Source organism: Rhinolophus hipposideros, assembly GCF_964194185.1.
Source record: "Rhinolophus hipposideros genome assembly, chromosome: 11".
NCBI lineage: Eukaryota > Metazoa > Chordata > Mammalia > Chiroptera > Rhinolophidae > Rhinolophus > Rhinolophus hipposideros.
This window is the reverse complement of record NC_138057.1, coordinates 37952574-37972130: the sequence shown is the minus strand read 5'-3', so window position 1 is coordinate 37972130 and position 19557 is coordinate 37952574. Positions and strand designations below refer to the sequence as shown.

Sequence of the window (19557 nt, the reverse complement as noted above, 5' to 3'; positions counted from 1 at the left end):
CCTGGTAAATAAAGGAAGCCTCTGATATTTTCCCTCTCTCCCTCTCGCACAGGAGGTAATAAATTGAGACATTCTTCATTTGATTCTTGCTGCTGTGTCAAGGAATATAAATAGAGCTATAAAGCATTGTCAGTCAAAGAGTAGCTAATCCAGACGGGGCGGAGGTAAACTTTATAAGGATGTAGGCATGCTTTGCTTAACTTTTATCTGTGACTATCCGGCCATCTGTCTGGCATAGATTACATTCCACCCACCCCCCCCTAAAAGGAAGTTGACATTTTTCTTTTCATGTTTTCAACTAGGAGTCTTAAGGCACATTTGTCTTTGTTATTTATTTATTTTTGATAGAGTGTGACCACAAGTTTAAGCAAGGCGCTGGGATGTTTATTACAGTATCACAGAAAAAAAATGGCATTTTCAAACACATTGCTTTTAACAAATAGACACAGCACGTAATATCTGTTGGATAGTGATTCTGCATCTTTGGTTTAAGAATGTTAAGAAGCCAGTAACCCAGTGGATCACAGCCTTACTTGTATACCTGAGATTTAAAAAAATCCAGATGCCCAGGGCCCACCCTAGATCATTTACATCCAGGATTCCCGGGTGATTGATGTATAGTCAGGGTTGATAACTACTGCTCTAACCTCGGATGCTAACTAGGCCTCTTAGCAGCAGCAACATCTCCATCATCTGGGAACTTGTTAGAAATGCAGATTCTCTGAGGCCATCTCACACAGAGGGTTCCGCCCAGCAAGCCGATTTAACAAGCCCTCCAAGTGATTTGATGGCTATTGAAGTTTGAGAACCACTGCTGTAACTCAGTGGTTCTCAAGTGTGGCTACACACTCATACCATCTGGGGGACTTGAAAAACTTACTAATTCATTGGGCTGGGTCGGACCATTGATATATGTTCTGAAACCTCACTGTGTGATTCTGTTATGCAGCTAGATTGGAGAACATTGAAGAGGAGAGATAAAAAGAGAGCAGGTTTTAAAAGAAGGAAAATATTGTAAAAGAAGGAAAAGTAAATGGGTGTGTGGCCAGAATGATAGTGAATGAAATGGGTGTGTACTGAAGAAGGAAGTCAATGATTAATTGAAATCACAGTCATTGGTGTGTCACCTGTTACAGAGCTGGACAAACAGGGATTTAAAATCCAGGTGCATTTCTTTCTATGACGTCAGTTGCTTCAGTCAAGGTTTGGACTTGCAATCTCATATGGAGGAAAAGGTGTAGGGATTGACAGAAATGAAATTCGGGGATTCAACGGTACCTGACCTAACATCTGTGTCAGGGATTTGGGTCCATACCATCACAAAAAATCAAATGCACATGCTCTTTTTCCTTCTAGGCAAGCTTGGGCTTTGGTTGGTGTCATTGATGGTGGAAGTACAGCTTGCAATGAATCTGTGAGAAACTATGAAAATCATAGCAGTGGAGGAAAGGCTCTTGCACAGAGAGAATTTTATACAGTGGACGGTCAGAAGTTCTCTGTGACAGCTTATAGTGAATGGATTGAAGGTAGGCAAGTACAGTTTATACCCTTGTAAGACATTGGTAAGTATTGTGACAGATATTTTTTTCAAAACAGGTATTGTATTCAAATGGCATTCTCAACTGGTTGAAGGCAGACTCTAGTTTCCTTAATGTACTTGATCTTTTAGACTCAAGGGTTTTTTCTCGACTAGAGAATGATCTGTTCTAGATTGCACACCCCCAACAGGACTTTGTTCATGATCCTTAGGTTAACTAGTGGCAATGGATTTGTTTCCTGGATTGGTACCCATTGAACCAGTCTGGGTGTGATAGGGTGAATTGTGCTCTGCGACAGTGAAAATGATCTTGTACTTGGCCTCTTCTCTTTATGCGGATATGTCAGCGGATACTACTTTTGAGCCCATAAAGATGGATCGAGAAATATTACTTTGAGGACTCGTTATATCCTGATCAAGGATGGTGGGGCGCTTCATATTGGAGCAGAAAAATGCCACTATAAATCTAAAGCGACAATTGCCTCGTATGTATGGCAAGTCAGATGAAGGTGAAAGTATGCCAACATTTGGCAAAAATGTATTGGTATGGAAGCTGGAGGGACAAACTTCTCAATTTCTTATCTTCTGTGTTTATGTTCTTTCTGCTAGTGTTCATTTTGTTTTAACCTATTTTCTTCTCTTTAAGTAACATATTGTAAAGTTATCTCCTGTCTACATTTTCTTCAATGTACTTTGAAGTATAATCCATCTTCCAGAAGAGCTGTACTTTGTTTGACTGATGCTTAACACTGGGTGTTTAGGGTGCTTTTGACTTTTTTCTCTTGAGGTTCACATAATTTTTTTTTGCTGCCAGACTTTTGGCTTCAGGTACAGATTGGCAGCTTCCTGTTGGTGCTTGCCCACAATGTTTCTTTTCCACCCAAACATTTTACTCAAACAAGTGAGAAATGAGTAAGAGGTGCTTTATTATATCTGTAATTATCCAGAAAGGCTTATTCTAGACTGTGCTCATACCCCTATTGTTAGTAGCAATGTAGCAAAGTGTTTATACTAAAATAGATGTCTGGTGAGAGAATGCCTAGGTTCATATCCTAGCTCTTTCACTTACTCCATGTTGGTGAGCATGCAACTTGAATTTTCTTACCTTCAGTTTCTTCATCTGGGAAATGGAGATAATAATAGAAACTACCATATAGGGCTGCTGTGAGTATCAGGTGTGAAGAATAGAATGTTTAACACTGTGTATAGTAAGCACTCAGTAAGTGTTAGCTATTTTAACGATGGTACAAACATGATTTGGCTTATAGTAGTGTATTTTGTATCATAATTAGAGAAAGTCTTTTGCTTTAAAACAGACAGACAAGTAGGGTTACTATCATGTCACAGGAACTTTCACATGTTGCCTCAAAAGCAATCTTCTGGGTTTGGGGTAAAGAGATGGTATCTATAATGGGCAAGGAAACTGGAATCAAGCCTCAGCTTTCTGCCTCCACAAGACTATACTGCTTTTTGTACCACATCATGGTTGCCTCTGGCAAAAAGCATCAGTGGGTGAGAAGCATTTCTTAGTAGAAATTTGGACCTGCATGAAAAGTTTAGTACAACTGCCTGCAGTAAGATTCCGGGCAGAAGATGATTACTGAAAAATCTTGTGTCAACATTTCCTCTGTGGGAAATTTTGTTTTCATTTCCACATTGCTGACGACTGGATGAGGGTATGTTGTAGCTGTCTCTCTATCGTAGGATATTGTTTGTGTCCCACGTTCTCAATGACTCTTACTTTCTGCAAGAGGTTAGAAATTCTCTCCAGGAAGCAGGGAGGATGAACTCGTTTCCTTTCCTACTTCCAATTCAGTAATGCTAATAGGAGAAAATATCAGGCAGAATTTTCTTCTAAAGTTAGAAAAAAGTGAGGAGTTATGGAATAATACAGATCTCCCCCATCTAACCTTCTGGGTTAAAAACAGAAAAGCAGAAACTAATTCTAGTGATCATTTCAGTCATAACTTATTTATCTAGTCTTTTAAAACGATTTTTGCTTAAAATCATCCTTTGGTCATATTTTAAACCATTTTTGAAATTTGTATGAAGTTTTTGTGAAAAAAATTAATGGTTTGTTGTCTTGTTTTAGATAATTTTTTTGGTAAGCATCTGAAATTTGGGGTAGTGATTGTTGTTACGGTCACAAGGTTTTTATTACCTCTGTTCCTAACCTGTTTATTTGATTCTTGGGAAGGCAGAATAATACATATAGAGGTTAAGGAATTGGGATCTGAATTAGATTGGCATTCACTTATGGGCTCTCCCATTTTTTAGCTGTTATTCAAACTCCCTGACCTTTGGTTTTTTTCATGTCTAATGCATATTGTATTTCCTATCTCTCAGTCGTTTTGATGAAAGGTTATGTGTGTGAAGTCCCAACAACTTTTAGCTCTGATTAATTAGTATTGCTAGTTGTTATTATATTGTGATTTGGACAAAATTTTATTATAGACTTTAGTATCTGGATGTAATAAACATATTAAAAAACACGTTACCTTTATTAGGTATCTCTTTTCTTGGGTAGGGGCTGGGGGTGCTTTGTAGAAATAGGAAAGCAGGATAGATCCCACTGTAAAGGAACAGAATCTGAGACTTGATCAGGTTCGGTTTTATCAGGACAGTTGTGTGAAGGCTGTGAGTATATCTGTATTATTCCTTGTGCCATGCCTGACTTTTCCTTCTTTTGATTCCCTTAACTTAAGTAAATGTGTTTTTTTCACTCTTCTTATTGTCCCTTAGAGTCATTATCTTAAAGGAGTACCAGATCAGTATGTTGTATTCTGGTGAGGGGTGCATGGGGCTCTTTCCTCTTGCCAGGGGTCTCTGTTAGCATCTTTTAATCATTAATATCTGCTTAGTGACTTCCACATGGTTACCATTAGTAAAAATTTTCTGACTTGCATTTATCTTAACTTTTAATTTGTTAATCTGTGAGTGGGTTGATATTAGAAAAACAAAATTCCTGCTAATAATGCATCACTTTCTTTTTTGCTTTGTGGTTTAGGCGTTTCTCTTTCAGGTTTTCGGGTAGAAGTTGTGGATGGAGTGAAGCTTCATCTGCTGGATGATGTTAGTAGCTGGAAACCCGGAGACCAGATTGTGGTCGCAAGCACAGATTATTCCATGTACCAAGCAGAGGAGTTCACGCTTCTCCCCTGTCCCGAGTGCAGCCGTTTCCAGGTCAAAGTCAAAGGTATTAGACCACTCAAAATGCTTTTTGGGAACCACTTTTTTTCTTGAGATTTGATTTCTGGAGTTTTTTTTTTTTCTCAATCACCACCACCACTACCACCACCACCACCGTGTGTCATGCTTGTTTCTTTGTTTAAAAAATATATATATATGCAGACTAAGGGGATTGATTGTTTTCCAAAGTTCTTTCCAACTTCTTATTAATTTTCCACTGTCAAATAATAGTGAACCCAGCCACTCAACCAGATTCATTTGTTTAATAGAAGTTTGTCTTCTTAATTAAAAAAAAAGCATGGTTTTTGAGTGCCTACTTTCTGGCAAAAAGTAGATCTCATTAATATTAAAATGGAACCAAAAAGTTACTTTAATAAGACTCCATTTCCTATCATAATTTTGAATAATTTATTTATTTATTTTTGTGGGAGGGGATGCACATGAGATTCTTACTAAAAACTATCTTTAGAAAGAATGGGTGACATTTATCAGGTACCTAGTCTGAGCCTGGTAATAGGTAAAGCTTCTTCTCGCATTGCTTCAGTTACAGAATTCATTCTACATGTCACTCATTATATTCCTTTACTTGCTACTGTACTCAAGATTATATACATTTATGGTACAAAACCAGACCTTACAGTAACTGTTTGATAAGTATCCACTCAATGGATAATTTACAGCTTAGAAGTTTAAGGGAAAATTTTTTGCTTTAAAAAAAAAAAAGGATGATTTGCTCACTGAGCAGTTTTTCTCTGTGCTTCAGTGTTGTACTTTTCCTTCTTGATAATACAGGGCATAAGTGGAAAACAAAAGAAAACAAAACAAAAATCCCAGAAAATTATGATACATCTGGCATTAATTTTGTTTGGAAATTCCCACCCTTGTTAACAAGTCTGCATGATAATGAATCTCCATGATCTCAACTGCTTGATTCATTTGTATTTTTTTCCCTGAGTTTATATATTAAAACCATCAGAGAGAAGCTCGTTATTAAAGTGGTTTTAACTTCCAAAAAAGTTGGGAATTTAAAGAATGCATAATATTAAAATAAGAAAGATGGTGATTTCTGTACTGTTCATATGGGAATGCAGATTACTTTAGCTTTGAAGTAGAAACAAAAACAACTTGACACCCTGTTATCAACATCTACAAACCATTAGTTTTTCTGGACTCACCATGCATTTGGTTCTTCATGTGTCCTCAGAGGAGTAGGACCACAGCATGTGGACAGGAACCAGAGAGACACGATACATTCTTAAGTAGATTCTAGATTATTGGTGCTGTGTAAGCGAGGATTGAGCTTCAGGAAGGAGCAAACTCTGTGCGAGGATTTGACAGTTGGTAGTGAGGGTTTAGGCATTGGGTGGGTAGTTAACTAGATAATCTTCAAAATCCTTGCTTTTTGGGATTCTGTGATTCTGAGGTATTAAAAGAATGGAAGCAGACAATAAATTTTGATAATGTCTTGGGGTTACAGAATAAATAGGAGTGTCTTTTTGACATAAGTTCCATGTTTTCTTTGTTCTAATGTTCTTTTTCCCTTGCCCATATCAACTAGAAACCCCTCAGTTCCTGCACATGGGTGAGATCATAGATGGTGTAGACATGAGAGCTGAGGTTGGAATTCTTACCCGGAATGTTGTAATCCGTGGAGAAATGGAAGACTCATGCTATGCTGAAAACCAGTGCCAATTCTTTGATTATGATACCTTTGGGGGCCATGTCATGGTAGGCAAAAGGATTTGATGAGTTCTTGGAAACCCTGCTTGCTAAATATATTTGGAAAAAAAAACACTTTCAAGTTTTGGAATGAGATCTATAAGGGTATTAAAAAGAAATCATACTTTATTTCTCTATCAAATGACAAAGATTTTTAGATCATTAAAAGAAAAAGTTTGTATCTTCATTTAGTTGGCGCCAACCTCTGCTTAAGCCATTTAAGAATTGTCTTACAGGGCCGGGCCGGTGGCTCTGGCAGTTGGAGCTCCGTGCTCCTAGCTCCGGGGGCTGCCGGTTCGATTCCCACATGGGCCAGTGGGCTCTCAACCACAAGGTTGCTGGTTCGACTCCTGCAAGGGATGGTGGGCAGCACCCCCTGCAACTAGAAAGCGGCAGCTGGGCCTGGAGCTGAGCTGCGCTCTCCGCAGCTAAGACTGAAAGGACAACAACTTGACTTGGAGGGGAGGCCTGGAGGTGCACAATGTTCCCCAGTAAAGTCCTGTTCCCCTTCCCCAATAAAATCTTTAAAAAAAAAAAAAAAAAGAATTGTCTTACAAAGAATTACTATATTGGGAAGAACCAATTATAGCGAGACAAAAACAAAACAAAGCAAATAACCTTGGTATGAAAGAATCAATTAGTTCTGTTTAAAACATGTATTACGAAAGTATAAGCGGTAGCAGTATACATATACAAAATAGATTTCTGTAAAAAGAAATATATATATATATATATATATATATATATATATATATATATATACACAGAGAGAGAGAGAGAGAGAGAGAGAGAGAGATTATTTTATTTTTTTAAGGAGGGGGCAGCTCACAGTGGCCCATGTGGGGACGAGCCAACAACCTCGGTGCCACCAGCACCACACTCTAACCAACTGAGCTGACAGGCCACCCCTGTAAAAATATTTTTTTTATATGCAGATTTTTATTTTATAAAAGTACTGAGTGCTTACTGTGTGGTAAGCTTTGCCCTATGTACTTATTTATTGGACTTCTGGGTTGCATTTTGGCTACATGCGTTTTAAAATTAGTTTTTGTGCATGGAGTGGGCTATGCTCGTTAGCAACATTTCTGTTACACCGATTTCTGAAATGTGGGTCAGTATTATTTCTTTGTTTTTAGTAGTATGATTGAAAATGCAGTGTGTAAAAATGATGCGAGTGCTCCGGTTGTGGATCAGAGGAATTTTTGAAAAGAACTCTGAGTAAACCATGTTATGTGCTAACAAAACTGCTCAGGGATGATTTAGAAATTACTGTCAAACTGTAGTGGGAGTTATAAAAGAACAACATGAGACTGGAACTGACCAGAATATTTGAACAAATCAAAACACATATACGGAAATCATTTCTGCAACGTTCCTCGTTATATTTCCTTTTATTCCTAATAAAATGCTATTTCTGTAGCTCTTTCAAGCAGTCACTTATGTAAAGGAGCATTTGCTAAATTATTAACCGGGGATCTTGGAAAATAGGATAGGAAAGACAATAAATATTTTAATATGTATTCTTCAGACATCTTCTATGAAAACGCTATATTTTGCTACTTTCCTATGATGAAATTTATCATTTGATTTTGGTTACCTTGTCTTATAGATAAGGAAGAATTTTACTTCAGTCCATCTTTCTTATGTGGAATTGAAACACATGGGTCAGCAGCAGCTGGGACGATATCCTCTTCATTTTCATCTGTGTGGAGACGTCGATTATAAAGGAGGGTACAGACACGCAACATCTGTGGATGGACTGTCTATTCATCACAGCTTTTCCCGATGCATCACTGTTCATGGGACGGATGGCTTGCTTGTAAGTAGCCTCACGTTATGCTGATGGATATTATTGAAGCAGTTACCTCTCCTAATTCTCACGACGTCTCAATTTTAGATAAGTAAGCTTTGTACTACATGCCTTACACTATCTTGATTTTACTGAGAATGCTACTGTTTTTCTGTGTGAAGGAAACCTACTGTTTTAAGCCAACCAAATTATTCTCTTCAGAGATCAATAAAACCTGACATTTGACTTTGCCTCTTCAGATAAGATAAAAACTTCTTTTTGCATTTGTACCAAGCATGCTACACTAAATAGCACTTGTTACTTAAACCACAATCAATCTTGTTACCAATTACATTATACACTTGTATTTTTGCAGATAAAAGACACCATTGGATTTGACACACTAGGTCATTGTTTCTTTTTGGAAGATGGTGTTGAACAGAGAAATACTTTGTTCCACAATCTGGGCCTCCTCACCAAGCCTGGCACCCTCCTCCCCACTGACAGGAATAACTCCATGTGCATCACCATGCGAGAAAAAGTGTTTGGAAATTACGTCCCTGTGCCTACCACTGACTGTATGTGAGTAGTTGGCAGAGAGGAAACTCATGCATGATGATCAAGGCCTTTGACTTTGGAAGAAGAGGTTTTGGGGGAAGTTTTTAGTGGGCAGGATTTTTCATGATGAATATTTAAATCATCTTAATAAATGCCTTGCAGGGCTGTTTCAACTTTCTGGATTGCTCATCCCAACAATAATCTGATTAATAATGCAGCTGCAGGCTCACAGGTAAATAATATTGAAGTGCTTTCCAATCAATATTTCCATTCAGTATTCAATTTGTATTCATGTTTATAAATATTCTTGTATATGGTTATGTTATGGATGTAACATAATGTGCGGCAATCTGTTTTCCACGTCACATTGTTTTCTGGTATTACTTGTTGATATGGTTCTTCTGTTTCTTTTAAATCATTTATGCTATAACACTTTGAAGCCGCTTTTGAAGCACCCAAGGTGTTTTACCCCATCCCTAGCTCAGAATGTCTCAGATACCTATGTTCCCTTTCTGTCTCTGAACCTCTTGTGCACATACTCTCTTATGTATGTGGGGTTCCCATACACATGCATGTGTTAAAATTGGTTATTTTCTCTTGCTAACTTGTCTCATGTGTATTTGATTATTAGACCAGCCAGAAGAACCTTGAGGATAGAGGAAAGTTTGTTCCTCACCCACAATAGCTCTAGCCATAATTAAAAGTATGCATAATGATAAAACATTTTAACTTTTGTTAAAATGCCCATCAAATGGGTAATAGAAAATATATATCAATATTAAATACCACATTGTAAAAATCAGAAGAAAGATGTGGCCATAACCAAATAATAAAATGATAAAATATTTTAACTTTTTATAGCATTATATGAATTTTATAATGCTCCGTTTTATTTTTCATCATTGAAGCAAACTTTTAAAAGAATCTTTGTATATCACTGGAATATTTTTAATAAAAAATTGTAAGTTTGAAATATTCAGTAATTTCTGCATCATGAATTTTTCCCCCCTTCTGCTGCCTCCCCTCCCCCACTCTGGTTCAAGCCGTTGTTTCTCAGTCTAGTTGAGTAGGAGGCAGTCGGTCACCAGTTGGCAGCTCACAGCACCTCTTGCTGGCTGCCGGCTGCCAGCCACTCACACTGGCCAATGGCCGCTCATGGCAGCACACAGCAGCCTGCGGTAGCACACAGCAGCCTGTGGCAGCACACAGCAGCCTGCGGCGACTCATGGCAGCTCACGCTGAACTCTGGCTGCTCACAGCAGCCCAGCTCCAGGGAGAGCCATTGTTCACAATCTTAGCTGTAGAGGGCACAGCTCACTGGCCCATGTGGGAATCGAACCTGTGACCTCGGCCTTAGGAGCACCGGCGCTCCAACCACCTGAGCCATTGGGCCCGCCTGCATCATGAATTGTATTGAGTCAACTCATTTAAATTTAGCTCAACTTAACATTTTTAAATTTTCAACTTGTTTAACTGGTGCCCGTCAAATGGAAATGGAAAATATGTATCAATATTAAATACCACTTTGTAAAAATCAGAAGAAAGATGTGACCATAACTAAAATTAAAGAATTATGCACTGTCCCAATAAAATGATCTTGTCAATGTAAAAGAAATCATTTATGCCACTTAGTATCTTTGAGTACAGTAAGATAGATGCCAAATGGCAGAAAAGAGATGGGATAATCTCTAGGGTTATGTTACTTTCAGAATATAGTAATGTGTAATGTACAGTCTTTCTGGCTTCTTACATTTAAGTCAGGAGTGCCTGAATAACTGAGCATTTCAGTTTTTAGTGTTGATGAACAAAGAAAGCTTTAACTTTCCTTTATGGGAATGGATTATTCTGTAGAATATTATGACAATTGTCACTCTGGTCAAGGGGCACCTTCTTTTGTTAAATGCAGTGATCATACACACTTGGGGATGTCATCTCCATGGTAAAGCAGCTGAACTCAACTGTGTACCTTAAATTAACTGTGTGCCTTGAATTGTTACACAAACACAGAATAACTTAAAAAGAAAACGAATGCACTATTTTTGGATGGCAGAAATGTCCCCTGGATAAGCTAGGAAAAATGTCCCTGGATAAGCTAGGAAAAATTTACATTTATAATTGCGTGTGATTTAAAACCGCTGATTTATAATATAAGCAAGAGTCTTTAGATACTATACTATTATGATTATATTTGTGCTAAATATTCATATTTCTACATCATGGCTATTGAGATTTTAAAAAAGAAAGAAATACCCAGCATTGTTTTCCAGGGTGAAGTAAAAGACTAGTTGAAGGGAGTATTTCTTTGAGGTAAATAGAATACAGGCATTACATCTGCGATTTTCATTAAAAACGTAAAACATGAAATTCTTATTTGACAGGGTAGATACCTAGACATTTAATCATTTCTGATTTCCATTCATTTATTTTTTATCAAATATTTGTCAAGCCCAAGTGGGGTTTACGTTGAGAGCTTTTAATTGAAAGGTGAGTTTTTGGGTAAAGATGACCAAGAAGTTGATAAGCAGTCTTACCCCAGGATCATCTTCTGATCTGTGTTACATTACAAATGACCAGCCAGAGCAGAGATGCATTTCAGCTATTTTCAAAAGTCCTGGGGTGAAGATCAAAGCAAATTATAAATAGTCCGTGAAAATGGTAAGGTGAGATTGCCAGAAACCCTTACTGGGGCTCATGTGAGAAAAAAAGATAGCAGGTCTCTATCTTCCTCATCTCATGCATGTTCTTCTTTTTCATTCAGTGAGGTCTTTCTTTTCTCTGTAGAAAAACTGTTCCAGTAATGCTCATGTTTTGGCAAGGGTTTTCCTCCCAAGGTCAGTCAAACCCCTTCGACTTGTATCTTTCCACTGCCTTTTACAAAGTACCCTTTACCTGTGTGGACACCGCAGTGTTTAACAGGAAACAGCTGCTATCCCCTTAGCCTCCTTCCTCCACCTCCATCCCCAAACTGCATTATGTCTCGGGAGGGTTCACTCTTCTCTCAGTTTCTAGGGCTATGGTATGGAGCCTTCTCCACAACTCCTCAAGTCTTTTTCCATGGTCTGTTTTGTGTCCCAAAGAGCAGGGGTAGCACACACACTTTTCAGAGTAGTTTATTTTTTTTAAGACCCATCTATAAACTTACAGAAAAATGTTAACTATTGCATTCATTTTGGTGTGTAGGATATATATATATACTTTTCAAATTCATCTCTCCTCCATGCTCCCAAAAGACTTCTTGTTACAGCGAATATAGTACTTATTGCATAGGTTGTGTTTTAGTTCTGTCTGTATTTCCCATTAAACTATGAATTCTTTGAGAATAGTCTTCCTGTACACGTGGCCTGCAGTGGGCACTAAATAAATGTTTGCCAAATTTGAACGAATACCATACTTTTGGACTACGTGTTTAAGTTTGAACAACCTGTTTAATCAAAGCTCCATCGTGTGAAGTGTCCTTCACCAGGGGCTGGTTTTTAAGTAAATTGTAAAATAAAAAATAGTCACAGGGATTAAAAACACTTAGTTTTGACTTTTATATATTATTTTGAGTGTGAAAACATTTCAAATCGTTCTGCTCCTGTTAATACTGAAATTGAACAGACAGGATCCACACTGAAACAGCATCCTGATTCATGCGTGTGGTGGTTTTTTTCCCCTTGGCAAAAATTTGCCTCAGGACAGGAAGGGCATTGGAGTTGTTTGAAAGAAGTCAGTGAGCTCTGCATGTCAGTGGATAGTTGTTTAATAGGTATGACTCATCTATTGATCAGGTTTGGAGGTAAACAGAAAAAAACCCCATATTGCTAAAAAGCTGTGCTATCCTGGTCACATGGGAGGGAGGAACGTTTGTGTGGTTCTAATTCTGCATACCTTTTTGAAGCAGATAATAATGGGAAAGTTATTTTGAAAATAAATTTTGCTGTCAGCCAGGTATTTCTATCTTTTGTCCAGCCCTGCAAGCAAAATTAAGGTTGCTGTTTTGAAAAGCATGATACAATTGCTTTGAGAGTGCGAGATGAATACCGAACTTTTTAGTCAATCCCTAACCAGAAACAATGAATAGTTCATGTTAACAAGATTAAATTTGCCTGTGAAGTGCTTAGTTTATGAGCGAGTTTCATAGAGTGGCTTTAGAGAAGGAGGCTTTTAATGACCTTGGCTTTTTAATTATAGGATGCTGGAATATGGTATTTATTCCACAAGGAACCTACTGGGGAATCCAGTGGATTGCAGCTCTTAACGAAACCAGAACTTACTCCATTGGGTATATTTTATAACAACAGGGTCCATTCAAGTTTTAAGGTAGGTTTGTGAGTTTTAACAATCAATGTATATGATTTACAGGGTAAAGGATGGAGTACTGTGATTCCAACTGAACAGTGCCAGGGTTAAGGAGGTCTTGTTACCAGAGAAAATAATTTATGATTAAAAAGAGCAGACTCCTAACCCTTCTGTGTTCAAGATGTACATATAGCTCTCTGTTTATACACACACAGGAATATACACTCACACACATGCACATGCGATCTGAATAATTGTAATAATTGACTTGATTCATGAGTCCTCATCTTCTGTCTCCCTCCCTCTCACCTTTTTCCAATCTGCTCCATTATTACATGTTCCTAGGGATGTACACATTAGGTAATGTGCTTCTGAGGATTGAAAAGCATATTTTCTCTCTGTGCTGATAAAGTGTCCTATGGGCATTTAATACTAATTATGTAAATAATGAAATATTGTGTAAGAATATTTGACCTAATTTAAATGAAAGGCCATTTAGAAGGTCTAGTTTCTGTGGTGTTTGGCACTCATCCCTCACCAACCCCCCCCCCCCCGTGATAAATACATCTGGTTCATTTTGTGCTTACAAGGCACTTTGATATTTTCATTATATGTTACAATGCCCAGAGTCTTTACTTTGATGTGATTGATCCACATCAAAGTTCAATTAATACTTTCCGTTTATGATACTCACAGGATCCTTTAAAAACCTAGAGTTGTTATAATTTGAATACCTTAGAATCACTTGATGACGTCTTGAGAGAGGAAAAAACTTTACACAGAATTATGATTTTGTGAGCTGACTAGCTGATTAAGAATAATTATTGAAAGTAGCATTTCAGAGTGGAAATCTGCAAAATTGTCTCATGATAGGTGGTACAAAAAAATACTTCATTCTAATTAATTTGTAATGTCATAGACCACGTGGACATGTAGTTATCTGCTCTATTAATTGTAAGCATGTTAGATGTAAATAGTGAATGGAGGATTAGGTTTTAATTTGTTAAATTTGGGACTGACTATTCAGATATTTGAAAGCCAAAGGAAATTGAATGCTTGGAGTCCTCAGAGAGGAACTTGTCATTTTTATGTGAGTTATAAATGGACAAACACTGACCTCTATCTATGGCTTCAGTTGCTTATGTCTCCCAAATCTAGTCCAGGTCAATTACACCTATCTGACTGCCTCTGATTACCCTTTGAATGTCTCAGGGACACATAAATAAAATCTGTTCCAAATTAAAATCCTTGGTTTTTACCACAAGACCCATTCCCGTATCTATTTCACTGAATAAAACCACTAGCCACCTAATTGCCCGAACTAGAAATATATGAACCTTTATTGCTCCCTCTGCCTCACTCTTAGACATTTTATTAATTACTAAATGGTATCAATACTACTTAAAATAATTCTCACTCTCTCCATTTCCCGTTACTACTGCCACAAGGCTAAGACATCTTTCTGTCTCTTCTGGGTTACTGCAGTTGTCTCCTCCTTATTTCTTACCTCTTTCGTTGTCCCTTTCCACTCCATTATCTATCTCGTAGCTAGAGTATTCTTCCTTAAGATGCAGTTGATTACGTTATCTTTATTAAAAGTTCCATTGTCTGGATTCATTAGCGTATCAACTCTGCATCATATGGCATTTGCTTCTATTTCTCCTTCCTTGCCTTTCCTCCCTCCATATATTTCCTGTCAGTCCATCTAAAATATTTTTTGTTCTCGATGTCCCATACTCTCTCTCATCCCCCGACTTTTTGAACAAATGATTCCCTTGAGTTCTTTCCTCTAGATTCTTCAACTGCTTCCTGCCCTTCATCCTCAACCTGTTCTTTTGTGTGGTTCATTCCTCCTCATCCTTCAAATTTCAGCTTTCGGATGTCACTTCTTTTAGGAGGCATGCCCTGAATCATGTCACTCCCACCTTTGCCAGAGGTCTCATCTTGATGTCTTTCTTATGTGCTGCCAAAGAGTCATTTACTTCCTTTATTATATGCTTATCATACTGGATTGTAATTGTTTCTTCAGTTGCATGTCTTCCTGCTAGTTTGTTCAGTAACAGCAAAGACCATATTTTTCTTGTTAATGTATCATGCTTGGTGCCTACCACAAGGTAGGCACTACATGAATATTTACAAATTACCTAATGAGTAAAATGATAAAAATATCCAGCAAAGTAGCTGTTTTCATGATACCTTTGCTTTGCTGTTTATTTCTTCTCCCTCTTTTTTGGTCAGGCCTGATAAGCTCAAACTTATTTTCATGAATCATTATATATAGAGATGTAACTTGGGATTCATATTTATTTCAGTCCATTGTTATATTTTCCAGGCTGGCTTATTTATTGACAAAGGAGTCAAAACAACCAAAGCCAGTGATGCTGACCCACGGGAATACCTCTGTTTGGATAACAGTGCAAGGTAGAGCTGGTCCTTTTAAATCACACTCAAGCTATATCTTGCCAAAGCACAACTTTCTGAGTTAGTTAAGCCATTGCACTCGTCTCTCCAGTAACGCATTTAAAATGAAATTTTCAAAGCTTGTAGGAGAGTTTTGGGAAAACATTTATTCTCTATTCTAGGCCCTGTAGCTGGGCTTTTAAATCTTACTGAGATACCAAAGAAGTTAACGCTTTCCCCTTTTCACAGTTGTAAATTGATGTTAGCATTGCAGAAAGAGAAAGAAAAAGAGAGATCATGTTGAAAAAGGGTCCACATTTGGCCTAAGTAGAATATGGTTCATTGAAAAACTAGTTAAGCTAAAATGTTTTAGTGTAATACCTGAAAACCAAAGCATATAGACTTCGTTGTTAGTGGTCAAAATGGAACATTGCATTAATTCTATTTCAAAGGGAAAGGTCTCAAACTTGATTGAGCTAGTTCTGGTGTAATCATTTGTAGTCTCAGATTCACCTCATAGTTGGGCTTTATATTACTTTCTTGTGTAACCACAGACTGTGGTTGGGATATGGACCAGCATTTCAACTGAGTTCTTTTACATGCTATATATGAGCCAAAGGAAATAAAAATGTCTTCAATGGAAATAAGAATGTCTAGAAAAGATGGCAACTTAAAGTCATATTCAGTAGGAACTATGTGCATGTTCTTTTTCCATATTTCACGTTGATTAACCAATTTACAGAGATGAAAGGGTACTAGATTTAATAGAATCTGTTGATAGACATTTAAGAAAAGGCTGCCAAGTTTGATTATTCACAAGGGAATAAAGTAGGAACCACACTGTAGGTCAGTGAGTCAATTTAGGTATGAGGCAGGATCCTTGTGACACAGTAATAAGTCAAGAGGTTAGGAGAAACTGGGGAAAGTATAGTTAGTAAAATTACTCATCAAGATTCCTTAAAGGTCAGCCTGAAATATTTTAAAGCAATGATCAGACCGCGTTTGAGAAGCTGTGAAACTGGGCATTATTAAATAAAGCATGAGGTACTGGACACCTAACAGCTGAGCAAGACATAAAATGGAAAAAAAAAACTAGAGGAGATAAACAAGATGAAAAAGGAGCATAGAGATAAATTAAGAACCAAGAAGAGAACATTATTTGACAAAACAAAGAAATCTTTGCTAGATAGTTGCTGCTACTTTTTTTAGTTTTAAAGAGTTCATTATAACTGGTAGAACTAGTAATGTATACTTTGCTAAGTTAGTATTAACAGAAAAATCCTTAAGCAATAAAATTGGTTCTCTTCCCTGCCTTAAAAAATTATGTGTATGTATATGAATGGATAGATGAGAAAATATATTTCAGAATCCATTGATATTTTAGTTAGATTTGACGATAAAACAATTTATCCAGAATGGCCTAAGAAGTTTTTTTACCAGCTGTATATGTGATATTATGATAATGGTAATGTTTCCTTTGCTCTCTATTATTTACTTATCAGTTTATAAATGCATACGTATTGGTAAGTAATTAGACTCTATTTGGAAGTTGTTATTGAAAAGAACCGATTATAGAAGAGAGTAACAAGACATTTGGCAGCTGGTGTATACATTTAATTTTGTTTGAACTGATGTATACCGTGTTTCCCTGAAAATAAAGCCTAGCCAGACCATCAGCTCTTAATGCGTTTTGGAGCAAAAATTAATATAAGACCCGGTCTTATAGTATGTTATATAACACCGGGTCTTATATTAAAAGTAAGATCTGGTATTATGTTGTATAATATATTATATTATTATAATATTATAAATACCTGGTCTTATATTCAAATAAGAATATATTAATTATATTAATTTTTTTCCAAAAGCCTCATTAGAGCTGATGGTCTGGCTAGGTCTTATTTTCGGAGAAACATGGTAGAACATGCCCATATGCATTCATGCAGTCTAGACGTGAGTAAAATGATAAAACTGTAACAAGTAAGTAATAAGTCAGCTCATGAATTAAACATTAGGCCCATGGGATATAGAAGATAACTCAGTCTGTTCATTACGGAGAAGTTGACTCAACAGTTAATCAGATGAGCCTTTCCTTGTGTCTTCAAGATGTGAAATTACAGGAATCCAAAGATGGGAAATTTTAACTCAAGAAAGTTCTTGGTTTCCGATTGGGAAATTTCATCTAAACATGAAAAAGCATGAGAATCAACTAGCACATTTAAAGCAGAGAACAGTTAAGGGCGGGGTTTGGAAGGATGCTGAAAGCTCACAAATTAGGATGATGAGAAACTGCGAAAATTAACTGTATTTTTTGCACACCAACTAGGGAAGAGGATGGAAATAAAGGGTATCTAAGCAAGTGGTCAACAATTGATTTATATGGATAGAAATTTCAGAAAAAAGGTGATGACTATAACAGAGAATTAAAAGTTGCTTTATTGGTACTTTTTTATTTTTTGGCTTTCATTTAGAACATTGTGTAGTTTCTTTTCCAGAACCCTTCCATCTGCTTGATATTATATACTGATGACAAAGCTGTTTGGCAGCAACAACAATGCCAGAAGAGTGGGTGATGGCTCAGAGTCAGATTCTTTTACCCTTTAGGTTAGAGCTATTTAGTGTAAGGAGTTATATACACAATCTAAGGGTGACTGTAACCCTTTCCACATTGGTCTCTTCACATTCCAATCTCTACAGTCCTTTCACCAGGTAGCAGCTAGTGACCGGTCTAAAAAAAAAATTAAATCTGGTCATCACTTCCTTGATTCTATGTTACCAATGAGTTTCCATCACATCCATCCATCCATCCATCCATCCATCCATCCATCCATCCATCCATCCAATCCACCCACTTTATTGAAGTGTGATTAAAATGTAAAAAGTTGTGCATATGTAATGTGTATAACTCACTGAGTTTGGGCATAAGTACACACCCATGAAACCATCATTACCATCAAGGCCATAGACATATATCCATCATCTCCCAAAGTTTCCTCCCACCTCCATTATTATCATTTTTAAATTTAAAAAAAAAATTTATTTTTATTTTTTGTGGTAAGAACACTTTTGCCATAAAATCTACTCTTTTAGCAAATTTAAGAATAAAGTATTGTTAGCCATAGACCCTATGCTGTATAGTAGAATTTATCTCACATAATTAAAACTATGTACCTTTTGACTGTCACCTCCCTAGTTTTCCCCCCAATTCAGGCAACCACCATTCTACTTTCTGCTTTTCCCACTGCATTTAGAATAAAGAACCATATCTTTACCTGGCGCATGACTACCTCTCTAGCCTCTCTGAGCCCTTGCTTCTTACTCTCCAGCTAAATTGCTGGTTGTTCCGTACACGTGCCACACTCACTCATGTCTAAGGACCTTTGCACTTGCTGTTCTCTGTGCCTCACTTCTTCTCTCATCATACACATTTAAGGAGCACCTACTGGGTGTCAGCAACGGTAGAAGTAGCATTTGTATAAATGATATTTCTTGTTTATATGATTGATAAGCTCAACCTGGTGAATTGGTTTTTGAAAAGCTGTCTAGTTTTTTTCTCCCCCACCTCTTCCTCAGCTTTGTAAGATTAAGATAACAATGACCTTATTTTTAATTAGGTGGCCTTATGGAATTATTTATTTGAGTTATTGTAGTGGACAGTTTTTGACACCAATTTTTTTGACCTTTTCATTGATGTCCTTGTGTTTTAGAAGGAAGAGAAAGCAAAGATAAAATTCAGTCTTCATCATTAATAAGTTAATTAAATATAGTCTATTTTAAATTTAGGCCTTTTAAAGATATTAAACCCAGTTTTATCTCTATATCTAAGACATTTCACCTGCACACAACTCAAATAATACTTCAGTTCAAATATATGTATGTTGAAATATGTGATTAATTTATTCAGTAAGTTTATATTAGTATCATGGGGTTTAAGAATTTGTGAAAACATACCAAATTTCCTGGTTTGAGGTTTTTTGTTTAAAACAAAGTGATTTTAGTGTTTAGAATGTTCTGCAGTTTCCATTCTATAATATTAGTTGATTTAAAAAACATAACTAAAAAGATGTGAAAGCATTTCTCTGTA

The 19557-nt window shown here is 36.9% G+C and overlaps 1 protein-coding gene across 3 annotated transcripts in view; it reads left to right on the top strand.

Annotated features, from left to right (window-relative positions):
• The window catches only part of CEMIP2 (cell migration inducing hyaluronidase 2), a 71548-nt gene that overhangs the window by 24685 nt on the left and 27306 nt on the right, over positions 1 to 19557 (top strand). For all 3 annotated transcript variants that reach the window (XM_081066121.1, XM_081066120.1, XM_081066119.1), the window contains exons 5-12: positions 1357 to 1526; positions 4545 to 4733; positions 6285 to 6454; positions 8055 to 8264; positions 8611 to 8816; positions 8955 to 9024; positions 12966 to 13094; positions 15406 to 15494. In XM_081066121.1, the coding sequence (XP_080922247.1) occupies positions 1357 to 1526; positions 4545 to 4733; positions 6285 to 6454; positions 8055 to 8264; positions 8611 to 8816; positions 8955 to 9024; positions 12966 to 13094; positions 15406 to 15494 (1233 nt within the window). The remainder of the gene's footprint in view (positions 1 to 1356; positions 1527 to 4544; positions 4734 to 6284; positions 6455 to 8054; positions 8265 to 8610; positions 8817 to 8954; positions 9025 to 12965; positions 13095 to 15405; positions 15495 to 19557) is intronic.